This window comes from Borostomias antarcticus (assembly GCF_949987555.1).
Source record: "Borostomias antarcticus genome assembly, chromosome: 6".
Lineage (NCBI taxonomy): Eukaryota > Metazoa > Chordata > Actinopteri > Stomiiformes > Stomiidae > Borostomias > Borostomias antarcticus.
In genome coordinates, this window is record NC_140239.1 from 1,918,786 (window position 1) to 1,938,785 (window position 20,000).

At 52.2% G+C, this 20,000-nt stretch overlaps 1 protein-coding gene across 1 annotated transcript in view; it reads right to left on the reverse strand.

Moving 5' to 3' along the window:
* antxr2a (ANTXR cell adhesion molecule 2a) overlaps nucleotides 1-20,000 on the reverse strand; it is a gene marked incomplete at both ends in the record, with an annotated part of 62,891 nt that overhangs the window by 21,795 nt on the left and 21,096 nt on the right. Inside the window, 4 exons of the mRNA XM_084439592.1 lie at nucleotides 13,458-13,538; nucleotides 13,782-13,949; nucleotides 15,787-15,882; nucleotides 16,304-16,348. Coding sequence (XP_084295718.1) covers nucleotides 13,458-13,538; nucleotides 13,782-13,949; nucleotides 15,787-15,882; nucleotides 16,304-16,348 — 390 coding nt within the window. The remainder of the gene's footprint in view (nucleotides 1-13,457; nucleotides 13,539-13,781; nucleotides 13,950-15,786; nucleotides 15,883-16,303; nucleotides 16,349-20,000) is intronic.

Sequence of the window (20,000 nt, forward strand, 5' to 3'; positions counted from 1 at the left end):
CGAGAGAGAGAGAGAGAGAGAGAGAGAGAGAGACACGTGAGAGAGACAAAGTCCGTTATATCCAGTGAGACAAAGGGACAGAGAGAGAGAAAGAGAGAGAGAGACAGAGAGAGAGAGAGAGAGAGAGAGAGACAGAGAGAGACCGAGAGAGAGAGAGAGAGAGAGAGAGAGAGAGACACGTGAGAGAGACAAAGTCCGTTATATCCAGTGAGACAAAGGGACAGAGAGAGAGGGAGAGTTCCAGCGGGGGGGGGGGGGGGGGGGGGGGACGAGAGTGAAGTTGCGTGGTCTCTCCGGTGCCAAACTGAAACCCTGGCTTAGACAAGAACACACAGGAGACACGTGTCCTCAGGCAGGGACATCTGATGGGTTAACACAACTAAGACGAGGACCAAACTACATCTGTGCTCACAAAGACGGGGATTGAGGCGCGCTTAGCGCCGGGATTCCCTCTGAGACACAGATACAGAGACAGAAGGGCCTGGCACACAGGAAGAGGACGCTGGGGATAGATGTGTCCGTGGCATCTGCAACTCTTTTATCGTCATTTCGTTAAAATATCACCATTATGATTGGGGACGATGGTGTGTATTCTCTCTCTACTGCCGGTCGTTATCTCTTCCGGGCGCCGTGGTTTCGGTCGAGTACGGCCACTTTGGAAGTGTTTTGATAGGTGCTCCGAAACGATTTAAAATCCATTAAATAACCGATGCATCAATTAACACTGTATCGCCATCACTCAGCATAATTTAAGGTGAGACAGACTATCAACTGTAAAAGATCACACTGTCATTAAGGTTAATAAGATGGTTTATAAACGATCATCATTAACATCAGAAACATCTATCATCAAGATAAATGACATATTGATCAAATATGAGGTACTGAAGATGGTATAATATTTGAGACGTTTTATAAGCGCGGGGGGGGGGGGGTGTTTTAAGCGAAATACTGTACGTATTGTATGTATTTGTGTGGTGGTACGTATACAATAAGTATCTAGCTGCATGTAGAAAAACACACAATTGTGAAATATTGACAACAGGGCGTTCGGGGGCGTGAATCCGGAAGGTGACTGTGGGTCGATGCTCCACACCTCCCTTTCTTTCCCCAGACTGTGGGTCGATGCTCCACACCTCCCTTTCTTTCCCCAGATCCAACTTCCTGCCAACTACTGTCACATCGTCATCGCCTCACTCGATCAATAATGAACCCCCATCAGGATCAATAATGAACCTCCATCGGGATCAATAATGAACCTCCATCAGGATCAATAATGAACCTCCATCAGGATCAATAATGAACCTCCATCGGGATCAATAATGAACCCCCATCGGGATCAATAATGAACCTCCATCGGGATCAATAATGAACCCCCATCGGGATCAATAATGAACCCCCATCAGGATCAATAATGAACCTCCATCAGGATCAATAATGAACCTCCATCAGGATCAATAATGAACCTCCATCAGGATCAATAATGAACCTCCATCGGGATCAATAATGAACCCCCATTGGGATCAATAATGAACCCCCATCAGGATCAATAATGAACCTCCATCAGGATCAATAATGAACCCCCATTGGGATCAATAATGAACCCCCATCAGGATCAATAATGAACCCCCATCGGGATCAATAATGAACCCCCATCAGGATCAATAATGAACCTCTGTCGGGATCAATAATGAACCTCCATCAGGATCAATAATGAACCCCCATCAGGATCAATAATGAACCTCCATCAGGATCAATAATGAACCCCCATCAGGATCAATAATGAACCCCCATCAGGATCAATAATGAACCCCCATCGGGATCAATAATGAACCCCCATCGGGATCAATAATGAACCTCCATCGGGATCAATAATGAACCCCCATCAGGATCAATAATGAACCCCCATCAGGATCAATAATGAACCCCCATCGGGATCAATAATGAACCCCCATCAGGATCAATAATGAACCTCCATCAGGATCAATAATGAACCTCCATCAGGATCAATAATGAACCCCCATCAGGATCAATAATGAACCCCCATCAGGATCAATAATGAACCCCCATCGGGATCAATAATGAACCCCCATCAGGATCAATAATGAACCTCCATCAGGATCAATAATGAACCTCCATCAGGATCAATAATGAACCCCCATCAGGATCAATAATGAACCCCCATCAGGATCAATAATGAACCCCCATCGGGATCAATAATGAACCTCCATCAGGATCAATAATGAACCCCCATCAGGATCAATAATGAACCTCCATCAGGATCAATAATGAACCCCCATCAGGATCAATAATGAACCCCCATCAGGATCAATAATGAACCCCCATCGGGATCAATAATGAACCTCCATCAGGATCAATAATGAACCCCCATCAGGATCAATAATGAACCCCCATCAGGATCAATAATGAACCCCCATCAGGATCAATAATGAACCCCCATCAGGCTCCGATGCTGGCGGAGGGACTCGAAGCCGTACTGACGAACGCATGTCTTCGTTAACCTCCTTAACGTCGTTAACCTCCTTAACGAAGACGTGTTTGAATCGCAGGCTGTACTGTTGAGCTCGGGACCAGACAGGAGGCCCGTTCAGGGTTCAGATGGACTGTGCCCGTGGCGTGTGGTGTACTATACTGTATTATACTGTATTATACTGTATTATACTGTATTATACTGTATTATACTGTATTATACTGTATCCTATCCCTCGGTCTTGGATCTGGGAGTTAAAGCCGCCCGGACGAGCGCAGGAACATTAGGGGCTGATGGGTCTATTTCCGCTTAGAGACGTCTGAGCGCGAGCAGCGACGCTCCTGCTTTAACGAGCGCAATTAATTAGTGTCAAATATAAATAAAAACTGCTTTTAATAGCTGTTGAGCCTACACTTTATGATAAAAGAGCCCGGGCCCTATTTGCATGATAAAGCTCATTAGCATAATCAAGCTAATTAAAAATCAGCCGCGCTAGGCAGGCGGTGAAGGAGTTAACCATGTGCAGACGGTAATTGGACGAGGACTGACCCTTTCACGGCCGCTGACGGGTAGATTTGCTAATGCACTTCAACGGTCATCGGGGGCTCTCCTGCTACTCCCCAGACCACTCTGGGAGGTCAGTTCTCTGGGGTCTGTGTGAGTTATATAACCCAGCGTCCTGGGCCTGGTACGGGGAGACCGCTGCAGCTGGGAGAGGGGTCCGGGGGGGGGGGGGGAGGGGGGGGGGGGGGGCGACCACCGGTCCCCAAACCCATGAATAGAGCCACGTTTGTGCCACTTCACTGCTCTGCGGGCCTGGTCACAATGGGAGCGAGGCGAGGAGGGGTACACGTTAGGGGCGTTCACGGACACCGTATTAGGGGCGTTCACGGACACCGTATTAGGGGCGTTCACGGACACCGTATTAGGGGCGTTCACGGACACCGTATTAGGGGCGTTCACGGACACCGTATTAGGGGCGTTCACGGACACCGTATTAGGGGCGTTCACACACGCTGACACACATCCGAGTCTGTGGGTACCAAACGTCACAGGGTCAACCCAAAAAAGGTCAAACAGTGACCATTTGGAACAAATATTGGTTTCTGGCGCCTATTGAACAATGATAGTGATTCACTTAAATCACACGCAGAGAGGACCAATCAGAAGACCTGCCTTCTAAATGTGTCATACAGTGCTTATAACTGAATATGAACAGTTGTGATTATAAACGTGTCATATAGTGCTTATAACTGAATATGAACAGTTGTGATTATAAACGTGTCTCATATAGTGCTTATAACTGAATATGAACAGTTGTGATTATAAACGTATCATCTATAGTGGACATACGTAACTGAATATGATGATGGTTGTGATCAAGAATCTTTTTAGTGTCTGATGACTTCTGTGATTATTATACCAAATTTGATTAATCCCTAAACTAACAATAAAATGTTCTTTCTCAATTCAATGATTATTTCTGTAAACGAACGCGGGTATGAGGAGATAAAAGCCAACAGCATTTCTACTCATCAAACAGGCAGTCTTGCACGGCGATCACAACAAACAAACGGAAAAATCCACGATCCTTTCAAAACACATTAGCTGACATCAACACACCACTATATTTATGTATACAATATCCCGGTAATTGAATATTCACTGTGAACATATTCCCGCCTAATGCAAATACCTCCATCTTTTAATAAATGCTAATGAAGGGACGGGAGGGGAGCGTTGGGGGGGGGGGCATCACTCCGGTGCGTGTTCCCCAGGACGTCTGTCGGGGGCTGGGGACCAAAGTGACAGAGGTGCCCCCGCTGAGATGACGTTAACAATAATGTAATTTAATTAAAGCCAAGATTCCGGCGCTCCTCGCCGACCGAGGCCCTTTGATTCTAATAGGTGATGAAGAAACCGCTCGGTGACGCCGCCTCTGCGCTCGCCGGTCTGAGGGGGGTTCTGGGTAAAAAAAAAAAAGGCACCGGCAGGACATCAGTTCAGATTGAATCAGGCAGCGGAGGGGACGCCTAACGGGGGAGCGCAAATAGCCCCCTTTTCAGACTGCAGGTACCAGCCCCCGACGGACCAATCAGACGGAGGCTGTGGACGGACAGAGAGACAGGATGGACGGGTTCCTTAACCACACCGAGCAGAAGCACCAAAACAAAAACACCAACGCTTTAAAATCTCGTCTAAAAACACTGGCTTTTGCAAAACAGAAAAATGAAATATTACACGACATTTAAAAAATAAATCATAATGGATTGCATTTCTGAAGAAAAAAAAAAGATGGAACAAACAGCAAGTTTAATCTGGACTATGAAAAGAGTTTAAATCTTAAAAAGCAGGTCAAAGATTTAATAATTGTCACGAGTTGATAATCACATCTGATAAACGGTTTATTGTCCTGTTAGTTTTTCGGATGGCATATTGCGACAGCATCTTTTTACATAATGCACCTGTACAGTAGAGTTTAAACAAAATCATTTCTTTGCCACCAAATATGAATTTAATCCCAGGGTAAATATCAGCCAAGAGTCAGTGATGTTCGGACAGAAGCAGAACTGCTGATGCTACAGACGCGGTCGCACACATGAACCTGCTGAAACATGGACTTCACATGAACATCAGAACACATTCCCAGAATCCCTCGCTCTGTCTGTCGTCCATCTCACCGTCCATCTCTCTCTCTCAGCGCACGCATCACTTCCCTCTCACTTTCCTGTCCGCCAAACCCTCGCACCCCCCCCTCCCCGTGTGCCACTCTTCCTGGACTAGCACCCACACACACACACACACACACATACACAGACCCCCCCCCCCCACGGTAATCCTGTTACCAGCAGGGTCCCCCTGCCCGCCCGCCTGGCTGGCGTGCTGTTTGGGGGGTAGCCCGGGCCGATTAACGCGGCGGACATTATCAAATTTACAACCAGACGCACGGACATCTGCCCTACTTTTCCACAGTTAATGTAAAAGGAAGTAATCTGGTTAAGAGAGCAGCGGCCGGCTCATGAATCAGTGGCACTCTTCTGTCACGGTTAAGGCTGTCACGTCTCTGCTGGGGGAGGCGAGGGGGGGGTGGGGGCGGCTGAACGGACCTGTCAGACGCCTACTTACCGCTCGTTAGGGCTAACCAGGCCGTCCACTGATAGGACTAATGAGGCCCGCGGTTCCGCAAGCCGACCGACGCGACTACGACCGCCGGGACGCACCCCCCCCCCCTCCCCACACCCCCCCCCCCCCACCGCCAACGCCCCTCGGAAGCATTCGGAGTCGTCACATCTGTCGCCACGTCGACTTCCAGCCTTGATCCACCAAGAAAAGAGTGCTGTTTGAAATGAAAAGTGTATGAAATGAAGTCATAGCACGCGCAACAGAAGTGTTGTGCTGAGAGATGATGTGTGTGTGTGTGGGTGGGGTAACAGAGGGTGGGGGGGCGAGGGGGGGGTAATAGAGGGTGGGGGGGCGAGGGGGGGGTAATAGAGGGTGGGGGGGTTGGGGGGGGGGGGGGTATCAGAGGGTGGGGGGGGCGAGGGGGGGGTATCAGAGGGTGGGGAGGGCGGGGGTATCAGGGGTTAAACGTCAAGCGTTGCTAATGGGTAATTTGTTTTCCCAACTATTTTCCAATGCTTCATTATTTCTGACGCTTTGGTTTAATTCCAATTACCCTGTTGATTAGAAATCTCATGCTCTCTGATCTGTAGGTTTGTTTCAACTTAATATTGTTTGCCAGATTGTTTTTATTTATTTATTTATTTTTATCCAGGCCGGTTTGCTGCAGAGTCATGCTTTTGTGTCAACACGACAATTCACTGGTATGCTGGTCGCTAATATTCTATATTCAACAGTATCAATCACCACTGGGAGTTTGTACTGGCGGTTTGGTTTCTGTGAATTAGCTTTACACTACAAAAACAACGATGCGGCAACATGTTTGGGCAACTTCCTTCCCTACGACATTCGATGTGGCAACTGAACATGACAAGACCGGACCAGCGACGCGGATAGGCTGGACTGAGTCTGTGTTCTGGGCGTTGACGCCGCGGCCCAGGACCATTCTGATATGCCATATCCCATTCTAGGCTGCGTTCTCAAGCGCTAGGCTGCGTTCACAAGCGCTCGGCTGCGTTGACATGCGCTGGGCTGCGTTCACATGCGCTGGGCTGTCCTGGTCCTCCAGGCCGTCGGCCAGCCAGCTACCGAGTCGCTTGGCTCTCCGCGCACAAACAGTCCCCTCCCTCCTGGTCCAGTCGTAAGCGGCACTGGGTGGGGGGGGCGGCCGAATGCGCCGATAAGCCCGGGCGTGAGCGGTATCCCGGGCACGCTGGGGGAGGGGCAACGCCACGGCACGCCAGGCCAAGCCAATGCCAGGATACACCACTCACCCACCCCCCACCTCCGTGCCCCTAAGCCTGCGCCAACATACCACCCTGTCTGCCTGGTCTCTCTCTGTTTCTCTCTCCATCTCTCTCTGTCTCTCTCTCTCTCTCTCCTCGTCTCTCTTTCTCCGTCTCTCTCTCTGTCTCTCTCTCTCTCCTCGTCTCTCTCTCTCTGTCTCTCTCTCTCTCTCTCTCCGTCTCTCTCTCTCTCTCTCCGTCTCTCTCTCTCCTCGTCTCTCTCTCTCCGTCTCTCTCTCTGTCTTTCTCTCTCTCCTCGTCTCTCTCTCTCTGTCTCTCTCTATCTCCTCGTCTCTCTCTCCCTGTCTCTCTGTCTCTCTCTCTCTGTCTCTCTCTCTCTGTCTCTCTCCCTGTCTCTCTCTCTCTCCCTCTCTCCCTGTCTCACTCTCTCTCCCTCTCTCTCTGTCTCTCTCTCTCTGTCTCTCTTTCTCCGTGTCTCTCTCTGTCTCTCTCTCTCTCTCTCTCTCTCTCTTCGTGTCTCTCTCTGTCTCCGTCTCTCTCGGTGTCTCTCTCTGTCTCCGTCTCTCTCTGTGTCTCTCTCTCTCTCTCTCCGTGTCTCTATCTCTCTCTCTCTCTCTGTCTCTCTCTCCGTGTCTCTCTCAGTGTCTCTCTCCCCTCCCTCGCCCCTGACTCAGTTCTTCCAGAGCTGGCTGAGGCAAGTCCCCTGCGCTCTCGGTCACTTAATTAAACGTTCCCGCCGCGCCGCCGACGCCGCGCCCGACGGCTGTTCAACTAAGACGGCGTCGCCGTCGGGGACCGAGGGACAGAGGGACCGACGCGGCGGCGGCTGTCTGACATGATCCTCTTCGTCTGCGGTCAAGAATTTCCAACCATTTGTAAAAGTGCGGGCAGCTTATCACAGAGCTAGCCGCCTGCGCTCGGCTAATCAGGTGTGTGTTTACACCAGCAGGGCTTCAGGACAGTTTAATGTATGCAGGGGCTACATTAGAGTGACATTATACTTCTTGGAACAGTGGCCAGCATGCTTGTGTGTGTGTGTGTGTGTGTGTGTGTGTGTGTGTGCGTGTGTGTGTGTGTGTTTGGGTTTGGGGGTTGACTTCCAGCGCGTCCATTCAATGTCAATTTTCCAAATATCACCTCATCGTGTTGTGGCTGATTCTACACGGTATTTATTTAAAAATGAACAAAAAAATAATAATCAAAAAAGAAATAGGGGTGAATGAAAAGAAGAGAATTCAAAATGGTCTCTGACCTTGTTCACTAAAACCAGATTGAAGGCAAAGATGCTTTAGCAATGATGTAGCGTTCACACACACACACACACACACACACACACACACACACACACACACACACACACACACACACACACACACACACAGGACAAATACTCAACCCACACATCCCCTGGTGAGGGACCGAGAAACAGAACCAAACTGAAATCCAATTTGAAATGCGCACAGATTTAAACCCGCTCCTGACCCCTCCCCCCTCTCTCAGGGTCTGTCTCCAGGATGTCATCCTCCTTTGTTGGGACGGAGCTGATGCATCATGGGACGGAGCTGATGCATCATTCATAACACACCTTGTTTGTACATTTTGCAGGCGGCTGGTACCGGCATGTGCGTGAGCGCGAGCGCGTGTGTCAGTCAGCTGCGAAAAGACACCGGGCTTCAAAAGCGATAGGGCCAGGCCGCCCCTCGCTAGCCTGACACCTTCCCCCTGTACCTGCCCCCCCCCCACCGCCCCTCCACCCCCCCACCGTTCCCCGGTGAAACTCGGCGGCAGATGTCGCAGCGCCGGCTGGCTCTGAAGTGTCTCCCCCGGCAGCGCCGGCGCCCGGCAGCGCGGTCAGACTGCATTAGATGTCTTGGTTGGCGCCCGGGGCGAGCGAGGCTCTGCAGCTGTGGCCAACCCCCGCTCTACCTTTGGTGTTGAAGGCCCTCGGGCGGTAAATGTGAGACCTCAAAAAACACTGTTCCCCTCTCTCTCTCTCTCTCCTCCTCTCCTTCTCCCTCTCTCTCTCTCCTCCTCTCCATCTCCCTCTCTCCCTCTCTCTCCATCTCCCTCTCTCTCTCTCCCTCTCTCTCCTTTCCCTCTCTTTCTCTCTCTCTCTCCTTCTCTCCATCTCCCTCTCTCTCTCTCCCTCTCTCTCTCTCTCTCTCCTTCTCTCCATCTCACTCTCTCTCTCCCTCTCTCTCTCTCTCTCTCCTCCTCTCCATCTCCCTCTCTCCCTCTCTCTCCATCTCCCTCTCTTTCTCTCTCTCTCTCCTTCTCTCCATCTCCCTCTCTCCCTCTCTCTCCATCTCCCTCTCTTTCTCTCTCTCTCTCCTTCTCTCCATCTCCCTCTCTCTCTCTCTCTCCTTCTCTCCATCTCACTCTCTCTCTCCCTCTCTCTCTCTCTCACTCTCTCTCCTTCTCTCCATCTCCCTCTCTCTCTCTCTTTCCCTCTCTCTCTCTCCTTCTCTCCATTTCCCTCTCTCTCTCTCCCTCTCTCTCTCTCTCTCTCCTTCTCTCCATCTCTCTCTCTCTCCCTCTCTCTCACTCTCTCTCTCCTTCTCTCCATCTCCCTCTTCTCTCTTCCTCTCTCTCTCTCTCCCCTGCTCTTGCACATCCGCCCTTCTCTCCCCCATCTGGGGGAGGACGGGGGTGTTGGGGGGAGGACGGGGGAGGATGGTAGGGGGGAGGACGGGGGGGAGGATGGTAGGGGGAGGACGGGGGAGGATGGGAGGACGGGGGGGAGGATGGTAGGGGGAGGACGGGGGAGGATGGGAGGACGGGGGGGAGGATGGTAGGGGGGAGGACGGGGGGGAGGATGGTAGGGGGCAGGACGGGGGAGGACGGGGGAGGACCCTCGGGTCCCGGCGCCGAGCAGATGTCTGCGACAACCTGCTTCCTTCCACCTGTATGAGTCCCGGTCAGCCCGGTGGACGCGGCGCCGCCGCTGAAAAATTCATGACCCTGGAGGTTTGCTGTCCGCCATCAAAGAGCGCTGCCCTCCCTCCCCCTCCCTCCGCCCTCTCCTCCCCTCTCCCTCCCCCCCTCCCCCCCCCCCTCCCCTCTCCTCCGCGCGGCGGGCCACCCCTGCCACCGGCCAGCGGGGACTAGTCCAGCTTTGAAACCTCCTGCCCGCCCCGCGACAGCGCCACCATCCAGACTTGAAAGAGGGGGGGGAGGGAGGAGAGAGGGGGGGGGAGAGGGGGTGGGGGGAGAGGGGGGAGGGGTTTGGCACGGCGGTCAGTGTCTGGGCGTGGGGGCGGGGTGTTGGCGGTCACGCGCCGGAAGGGGACTGGCTGCCTCCCCGTCCTCCCCCATCCTCCCCCATCCTCCCCCTGGCCTCCCCCATCCTCCCCCTGCCTCTCCCTGGCATCCCCCATCCTCCCCCTGGCCTCCCCCATCCACCCCCATCCTCTCCCTGGCCTCCCCCATCCTCCCCCTGGCCTCCCCCATCCACCCCCATCCTCTCCCTGGCCTCCCTCATCCACCCCCATCCTCTCCCTGGCCTCCCCCATCCACCCCCATCCTCCCCCTGGCCTCCCCCATCCACCCCCATCCTCCCCCTGCCTCCCCCTGCCTCTCCCTGGCCTCCCCCATCCTCCCCCTGCCTCTCCCTGGCCTCCCCCATCCTCCCCCTGCCTCTCCCTGGCCTCCCCCATCCTCCCCCTGGCCTCCCCAATCCTCCCCCTCCTCCCCCATCCTCCCCCTCCTCCCTGTCTCCTCATCCCATCCTCACACTCCAGCAGACGAGCTCTCAAAGCAGCCGCTGTGCTAGAGTTTACTTTTCCTTTCTTTCGGAGGGGGGGGGGGTTTATTCACAGTGACCCATCACATCCTGCAGGCTTGTTCAAAGAAAAACCTCCCCATTTTCATGGAAGGAAGAGGGCCGACCAGCTCGCTGCATGTAGCTTCCAGTGTAACTAACCGCTTTTCCTCCAGGGCTGAGGGGAACAGAAGTGATGTGAAGACCGAGCAGTCCTCTTCCTGAGTCCCATCATTACCGGAGACAAGCCTGGATTATCACAAACAAACCTGACCCAACACCCCGACCAGCGCTCCACGCTTCTCTTGAGATGAAGTAAATACAATTATTTCTGGGGTGAAAACAAATCAAAACAAAAAAAAGTTTGTTTTTTTTTCAAGGGGTTGAGAAATAAAACCTGCCGTCCGTCAACGTTAGCATCGCTCGGGCGGCGCGTCCATCTCCCTGGACGAGAGCGCCGCCCGAGGAACGTCACGACCCTGGATGATCGCTAACAAATCGGGACGAACGCCGCCATCGCTCACTGCTTCTCTCGAGATGAGGTCAATCATTTATTCCGGGGGTGAAAACTCCTCCCTGGGGGGGGGGGGGCTGCGAGGGCTCGGGGCCTCAGCGGGGGGGGGTGGGGGGGGGGTCCGCCAGGTCTCGGAGGAGGTGCGTTCTGTAACCGCCTCACGCAGGCTGGCTGCCTCGCAGCTGGCTGGGCTGGCCCATTTTTCCGTGACCTCCGACAGGGAGAGAGAGGGAGGGCTGTTCCACGTTTACGAGCTGATGTCATCCTTCAGACGGTTACTGTATCACCCAATCCGCATGTTAAGGCCTCACATGGTGTAGAACTGCCCCAAATACTCAACTCAACTCAAATATAACTAAATAATAAATAAAAAGATGATTAGAGTAGAGTGTAGAAAGGGCAGAAGAAAGACTTTGGTCATGAGATGATAAGAGAAAGTAAGTCCGTATAAAATAAAAGTGCTTAGAAATGGATGTGGTGATTAACGCAGTAGACGATGTTGGAATGTGTAAACACAGCTGAGACACCACACCCAAACACCCAAACATCCATTTTTCTGAGGAGATTATGCCATGAACTTAAACACCTCCTCTGAGAAGTGGGCCTTTTTGTTTGAGAATCCGACATCCCCCCCTTCTCTCCGCGGAATGGAGCGAGGAGACGTGTGTGTGTGTGTGTGTGTGTGTGAGAGTGTTTCCAGGGCCGGGAGACGTGGCCGTATTAGGTCATGCCTGTCGAGTCGCCCAGCTGTGATGTGTTGCAGCTGCGGGTCACGTGACCACGTTCGGTACAAAAAAAAAAAAAAACCTGATCCGGCAGCTTCCCCTCGGCTCGTAAACTAATAAGCCTCATCTGACACACTAACAAGATGGCCTCTGCTCTACGAGGCTCTCTCTGTCCCAGATGGCTGGTTAACACACACGAGCCTCGCTGAGGGATGACATGTGGACCTACAATCCAACGCTCCCAGGCCCTGGTGCTTGAGAACCTACTGAACTCGGCTGTGCTAAATCTTTATGAATCTATTGGACTCTATTGTGCTAAGTCTTTATGAATCTATTGGACTCTATTGTGCTAAGTCTTCATGAATCTATTGGACTCTATTGCGCTAAATCTTTATGAATCTATTGGACTCTATTGTGCTAAGTCTTTATGAATCTATTGGACTCTATTGCGCTAAATCTTTATGAATCTATTGGACTCTATCGCGCTAAATCTTTATGAATCTATTGGACTCTATTGCGCTAAATCTTTATGAATCTATTGGACTCTATTGCGCTAAATCTTTATGAATCTATTGGACTCTATTGCGCTAAATCTTTATGAATCTATTGGACTCTATTGCGCTAAATCTTTATGAATCTATTGGACTCTATTGTGCTAAGTCAATAATCGTTTAGTTGTCAGTGTTGGTGTCTCATATCATCACTGCTGGAGGAGAGAGCACAAATAGCTCCTCCCACAAGTCAAATAGCTCCTCCCACAAGTCAAATAGCTCTTCCCATGAGTCAAATAGCTCCTCCCACGAGTCAAATAGCTCCGCCCACGAGTCAAATAGCTCCTCCCATGCGTCAGAGTGACGATGACCTCGATCCCAAACGCCACAAATAAAGCAGCGGTATCAGCTGTTGTATCAGGTTGAGGGTTTGTGTTGAGGGTTGAGGGTGTGTGTTGAGGGGTGAGGGTGTGTGTTGAGGGTTGAGGGTGTGTGTTGAGGGGTGAGGGTGTGTGTTGAGGGTTGAGGGTGTGTGTTGAGGGCTGAGGGTGTGTGTTGAGGGGTGAGGGTGTGTGTTGAGGGTGTGTGTTGAGGGGTGAGGGTGTGTGTTGAGGGTTGAGGGTTGAGGGTTTAGGGTTGAGGGTTGAGGGTGTGTGTTGAGGGTGTGTGTTGAGGGTTGAGGGTGTGTGTTGAGGGTTGAGGGTGTGTGTTGAGGGCTGAGGGTGTGTGTTGAGGGTTGAGGGTGTGTGTTGAGGGTTGAGGGTGTGTGTTGAGGGTTGAGGGTTTGTGTTGAGGGTTGAGGGTTTGTGTTGAGGGTGTGTGTTGAGGGTTGAGGGTTTAGGGTTGAGGGTGTGTGTTGAGGGTTGAGGGTTTAGGGTTGAGGGTGTGTGTTGAGGGTTGAGGGTTTGGGGTTGAGGGTCGATGGTGTGTGTTGAGGTTTGAGGGTGTGTGTTGAGGGTTGAGGGTGTGTGTTGAGGGTTGAGGGTGTGTGTTGAGGGTGTGTGTTGAGGGTGTGTGTTGAGGGTTGAGGGTGTGTGTTGAGGGGTGAGGGTGTGTGTTGAGGGTTGAGGGTTTGGGGTTGAGGGTCGATGGTGTGTGTTGAGTCTTACCTGGTCAGCGGAGGTGGGGCGCATGAGGGAGACGCGGTCGTACTGTCGTCTCAGCAGCGCCCACAGCGCGTCCATACGGCTCTGCTCACACAAACAGCACGGCGGGCGTTGATTGATTGATTGATTGTATTTATTTTTAAGACAGGGACAAGGTACAGTAGACATTTACCCTATATAATAGGGAGAGATGCACTGTATAAGGTTATAGCTAAACAGCTAATTTCCACACGCAGTCCCTGGGCAAATAAATATACAGTTGGACCATCACACTCTCACTTCCTCTCAATCCAGCGCTTCGTTTGATACATCCTTGTTTTGTCTTACCGTTATCGGACTGTACCATCTGGTCTCCTGGCGGTGGTAGGCGGGGGTGGGCTTCGGGGCCCGTCTGACCGTGGGCTCCTCCACTTCCTCGGGGACGGAGACCACTGCGTTCTTGGCCTTCTCCAGCCTGGCCCCCTCCTCAGTGGACCCCTTCTCGCCCCAGCGAACCTGGGATCAAACCATCGACAACGCGTCGGACAGCTGTGTGGTCAAGTATTTTTATTTCTTTTAAAAGTTTTTTTTTTATTATTCTGTGATTATGTGCACTTTATTCTGTTTTCTGTTTTAGTTTATTTTATATATTGTACAGCACTTTGGTGCAACTTCGGTTGATTTTAAATGTGCTTTATAAATAAAGTTGACCTTGACCTTGACCTAAAAGCAGTTCTCTTCCCACTACATGTATACTAAGTCAGAAACCAACGGCACATAATCAGCACACCCCAACACATTCATTTAATTAGTTGTAGATTGGGTCCCGTGTGAGAACAGTTTTTGTTGCCCTTTGACCTCTTTCAAAAAGTATTTTGAAAAAAAAAAAAAAAATTTCCTCAGTATTTTATTTCTGAACCTGTTCACAGCAATATCTCCAGTACAGAGTGTCTGTTCGGTGTGCTAAGCTGCCCCCGTGTTAATTCAATTCATCACATCTGTTGCCGGGGAAAATCCTACCAGCGCACGAATAGGGAGAGGTGATTAATTAGCGACACGGTCTTCAAGCTGTAGGTTAAGCCGCTACAATATAGAACAGCTTTTCAGAATCAATCCCAGGGATATCCCCGCAGTGCGGAGGGGGAAAAAAACAAAGGAGTCCCGATGAATAAAAGATCTGTGGTCCTGGCAGGTTGCGTATATGCGTCGGGGAACGCCGCGCTTCTTAAACGCAACGAGGACAGGTTGATCTGAACGGCGTATCCCGCCTGATGCGCCAACTCGGCCTCTGAAGTGGAAATGTCCTGTCTGGGGGAATCAACCCCATCCACGTGAACAGAGGAAGAGGGGGGGGTGGGGGGGTGGGGGGGGGGAAGAGGTGCGCGCTGGGACTTGTAGTAGCGTCGGTCGAGTCAAAGCCCCTCCTAACGCTCGTGGGAAAACGTCGGAGGTAGCGCTCCCCGTGGTTCGCCGACTACCTAGGGGTCGCGAGGGAGGGGGGAGGGGCGAGTTCGCTTTAAACCTGATTCCCAATGGAGGGGGGGGGGTGCGGAGGAGTAAGTGTTATTCAACAAAGGGCTGCCAAGGTTTTGGAGTTGTGAGTTGAGGGGAGGGAGGGGGGCTGGGGGAGAGGGAGGGGGGGTTGGGAGAGAGGGAGGGGGGTTGGGGGGGATGGAGGGGGGGTCGGGGGAGATGGAGGGGGGTTGGGGGAGAAGGAGGGGGGGTTGGGGGAGATGGAGGGGGGGTTGGGAGAGAAGGAGGGTGGTTGGGGGAGAAGGAGGTGGGGCGGGTCGAGAGAGATGGATACATCAAGCCGACAGCGGCGCTCAACCCTTCATCCTGGCGGTGACTGAAGACGCCCGGGCTCTGACGGCGAGGGCGGCCTGTCATGTCGGAGCGGACGGACGGCTGACAGGAGACGCACGCCCCTCCCCCACCCCTCCCCCTGGCGCCGCCCGACAAACGTCCGAGCGCTCGGCGCCGCCCGGCGTCAGCACCGTCCTTTCTACACGGTCCGTGGCGTGCGGGGAGGAGCCAGCGGAGGTTTGGCGTTTTCCTCAGCGAACAGAAGTCTTCCGGCTTTTCTCCGGGCCGGGCCACAAACCACTAGCTGACGCTCCAGATGATTCCAGTACCTGGTGGGGCCGTTTGGTTCCTCAGAACCGGCGGGCAGAACCCCACCAAAGCAAACCGCTGCTGGTACGGTTCCTGGGTCCATACTGGTGTGACCGCTAGCTTTTAAATACATCACACGTGATGTTGTGCGGTATCTCGTACCACAGGAACGACAAGAGAAAGGAAATGAACAGGACAGAAGCAGAGAGCGGTGCTCGAGCGGTTAAAGGCGTCTGACCTCCATGCGTTTGATGCCCCCGGCCCCCCGGCCCCCGTAGTAGGAGGCGTCCACGGTGGGCCACTTCATCTTGGGCGTGGGGTCCTCCTCCGGCTCCTGGAGAACACACAGGGTCCGGTTACGCCTGACTGGGCGCTCGGTCGCTTTACAGCAGACTCTCAGATACAAATCTATACTCTCTCTCTCTCTCTCTCTCTCTCACACACACACACAAGCAGAAACACACACACATACACGGAGACACACACACACATACACGCAGACACACACACACATACACGCAGACACACACACACATACACGCAGACACACACACACACACACACACGCAGACACACACACACACACACACGCAGAAACACACACACATACACGCAGACACACACACACATACACGCAGACACACACACACACACACACGCAGAAACACGCAGACACACACGCAGAAACACGCAGACACACACACACACACACACGCAGACACACACACCAAAGCCAGAGAATCATCAAGACTCACAGGGGGAGGCGGGGCACGAGGCGGCGGGGGCGGGTCTTTGATGACCTGGAGGAAGAGTGATGGGAGAAAGAAAAAAAACAGTGTGCCGTCAGCAAAATCCCACCAGGGGACACACGTAAACACACACACGCAGACACACACACGCAGACACACACGCAGAAAACACACACGCAGAAACACACACGCGCAAACAGACGTCACGTGGAGCTCAGAGGGCGGGGGGCGGGGGGTTTGACGGCAGGTGACGGTGACTCCGTCGGCGAAGGCGCCAGCTGCGTCCGTCTTCCTGGACCGGCCTCCTTGACGCCGGTGTGTCGTAGTCGTGACTACCCATGACAAGATAGTGCTTGTAAACCAACACGCCGGACCCCCGGTTGAGTGAGGAAAAGCTCCGGTTCAGCTTGTTGACGGGGGAGTGTTGAGGGGGGGCGGCCGTTTAGCTCTTAATTAATTGGACGGGGTTCAGCGCTCCCAAGCCATCCGCCCAATCAGAAAGTCCTGAGGAGTTAATTAGCTTGAATGAGATGCAGAGGAGGAGGCGCGGTCCAGACCCAGCCTGGAGGAGAAACACGCACCGCACTACACACTACAGATACACACACACACTACACACTCACACACACACACTATACACACACACTACACACACACACTACACACTATATACTCACTACACACACACACACACACACCACACTACACACACACTCTACACACACACTACACACACTACACAAACACATACTAGATATTCACACACACACACACTAGAGATACACACACACACACACACACACACTACACACACACACACACACACACACACTACACACACACTACAGATACACACACACACTAGATACACACACACACACACTACACACACGACTCATTTTTGAAAAGCTTGGTGCTTAAAGAGGTGTAGAACACGACAGCAGACTTTGACAATCTGCAGGAGCACCTGGGGTTGTAAAGGGGTTCCTGCCGAGAGAGATATCTCCAGAGAGAGAGCAGACCGAGGGTGATATCTCCCGAGAGAGAGCAGACCGAGGGTGATATCTCCCCAGAGAGAGCAGACCAAGAGTGATATCTCCTGAGAGAGAGCAGACCGAGGGTGATATCTCCCGAGAGAGAGCAGACCGAGGGTGATATCTCCAGAGAGAGAGCAGACCGAGGGTGATATCTCCCCAGAGAGAGCAGACCGAGGGTGATATCTCCCGAGAGAGAGCAGACCGAGGGTGATATCTCCCGAGAGAGAGCAGACCGAGGGTGATATCTCCCCAGAGAGAGCAGACCGAGGGTGATATCTCCCGAGAGAGAGCAGACCGAGGGTGATATCTCCCCAGAGAGAGCAGACCGAGGGTGATATCTCCCGAGAGAGAGCAGACCGAGGGTGATATCTCCTGAGAGAGAGCAGACTGAGGGTGATATCTCCTGAGAGAGAGCAGACCGAGGGTGATATCTCCTGAGAGAGAGCAGACCGAGGGTGATATCTCCCCAGAGATAGAGCAGACCGAGGGTGATATCTCCCGAGAGAGAGCAGACCGAGGGTGATATCTCCTGAGAGAGAGCAGACCGAGGGTGATATCTCCTGAGAGAGAGCAGACCGAGGGTGATATCTCCCCAGAGAGAGAGCAGACCGAGGGTGATATCTCCCCAGAGAGAGAGCAGACCGAGGGTGATATCTCCCGAGAGAGAGCAGACCGAGGGTGATATCTCCTGAGAGAGAGCAGACCGAGGGTGATATCTCCTGAGAGAGAGCAGACCGAGGGTGATATCTCCTGAGAGAGAGCAGACCGAGGGTGATATCTCCTGAGAGAGAGCAGACCGAGGGTGATATCTCCAGAGAGAGAGCAGACCGAGGGTGATATCTCCCGAGAGAGAGCAGACCGAGGGTGATATCTCCTGAGAGAGAGCAGACCGAGGGTGATATCTCCTGAGAGAGAGCAGACCGAGGGTGATATCTCCTGAGAGAGAGCAGACCGAGGGTGATATCTCCCCAGAGAGAGAGCAGACCGAGGGTGATATCTCCCGAGAGAGAGCAGACCGAGAGTGATATCTCCTGAGAGAGAGCAGACCGAGGGTGATATCTCCTGAGAGAGAGCAGACCGAAGGTGATATCTCCCGAGAGAGAGCAGACCGAGGGTGATATCTCCCGAGAGAGAGCAGACCGAGAGTGATATCTCCTGAGAGAGAGCAGACCGAGGGTGATATCTCCTGAGAGAGAGCAGACCGAAGGTGATATCTCCCGAGAGAGAGCAGACCGAGAGTGATATCTCCCGAGAGAGAGCAGACCGAGGGTGATATCTCCCGAGAGAGAGCAGACCGAGAGTGATATCTCCCGAGAGAGAGCAGACCGAGGGTGATATCTCCCGAGAGAGAGCAGACCTCGGCCTGTGACTCACCGCAGATGGACGCTCCGCTCTCCCGGGTTGTGCTATTACGAAATTGGTTTATCCAAAGATGGCGGTGTGATTATGGTGTTACCATATCATAGTCCCAACAGCTGTTTCATTCACATCTAGGAACACAGACCCCCTACTGCTCCCCACTGTTGTCTTTACTCTGATGTAAAAAAAATAATCAATTACAGTTAATTAATCGCTCGTTGACTTATAACTGGCTGCGAGCAAATCCAGTAATGTCTATTGGTGTACTCAGCGCATGATCATTAACATCATTTTAGGCAGAGCTTACGGTAAAAGATTACGTCTTTTATTAAATAATTACCCGACAGATTTCCTGGACATATTGTGGGATAAAAAAAAAAAATTATACAAAAATGGCGGGGCTGGGCTGAGAGGTTCCCATGACTACCTGACGGACAGCTGTGAGGCGTGGCCACGCCCCTTAATGGCGACGGAAGCGTGCGCGGTAATTAAAAACCCAATCGCCGGGATACTTAGCCATCTGACGTTCGGCTGAGTCGCTCGGAGCCGCGACGCCCGGCCCGGAGGATTGGACCAATCAGGGAGGCGCGGGGGTGCGGTCCCCATATGGCCCTCTGCATAATTGTCCAATTGGAGCCGATAATCGGTTTATTTCCCCGTCTCACTCCTCCCTGTCGTGTCAAGCTGTTTGGCAGATTATTGTGATAGTGGATCGGTGGCAGGTAGCATATTTGAAATTAAAATGATTAAAATGACTTTTAATTACAGGCAAATTAACCTATTTGTGAGAAATGGTGAAAGTAATGATCGTAAGGGGCCGTACTGTGAGTAATTACAGAATCACACTCCAACTGTGTTCCCACTTTGTTGAGGTTTAGTATACTGTACTTGAATATGGAAAACACAGAGGTCTCGAGCTTAAGATGGTGATAATCAATCAAAGCTTTATTAGTATAGCGCAATTCATACCCAGAGGCAACACAATGCGCTTTACAGAGAACAAGGGAGGTGGGCATACGACCCACTCTCTACATATTCCAGAGGGAAGCAAAAAAACAGTATCACCCGGGGGCCAGATAAGTGAGCTGTAAAAGTTCTTCCCTGACCGCTCTCAACAAGGCGATGGAGCAAGCTCCAGGAGTATGTTTGTCTACCAGCTAAGAACATTTATAAAGCAATACATTACATTAAATTCCATTTCAGAGTAAGAGAGGCTCAAAAAGCATCATAGGAGAGACATGGCAAATACTGGTGTGTGTTTGCTATGGCCCAGGCCTAAAGCCGGAAGTGGGCTGGTGTATGTCTGT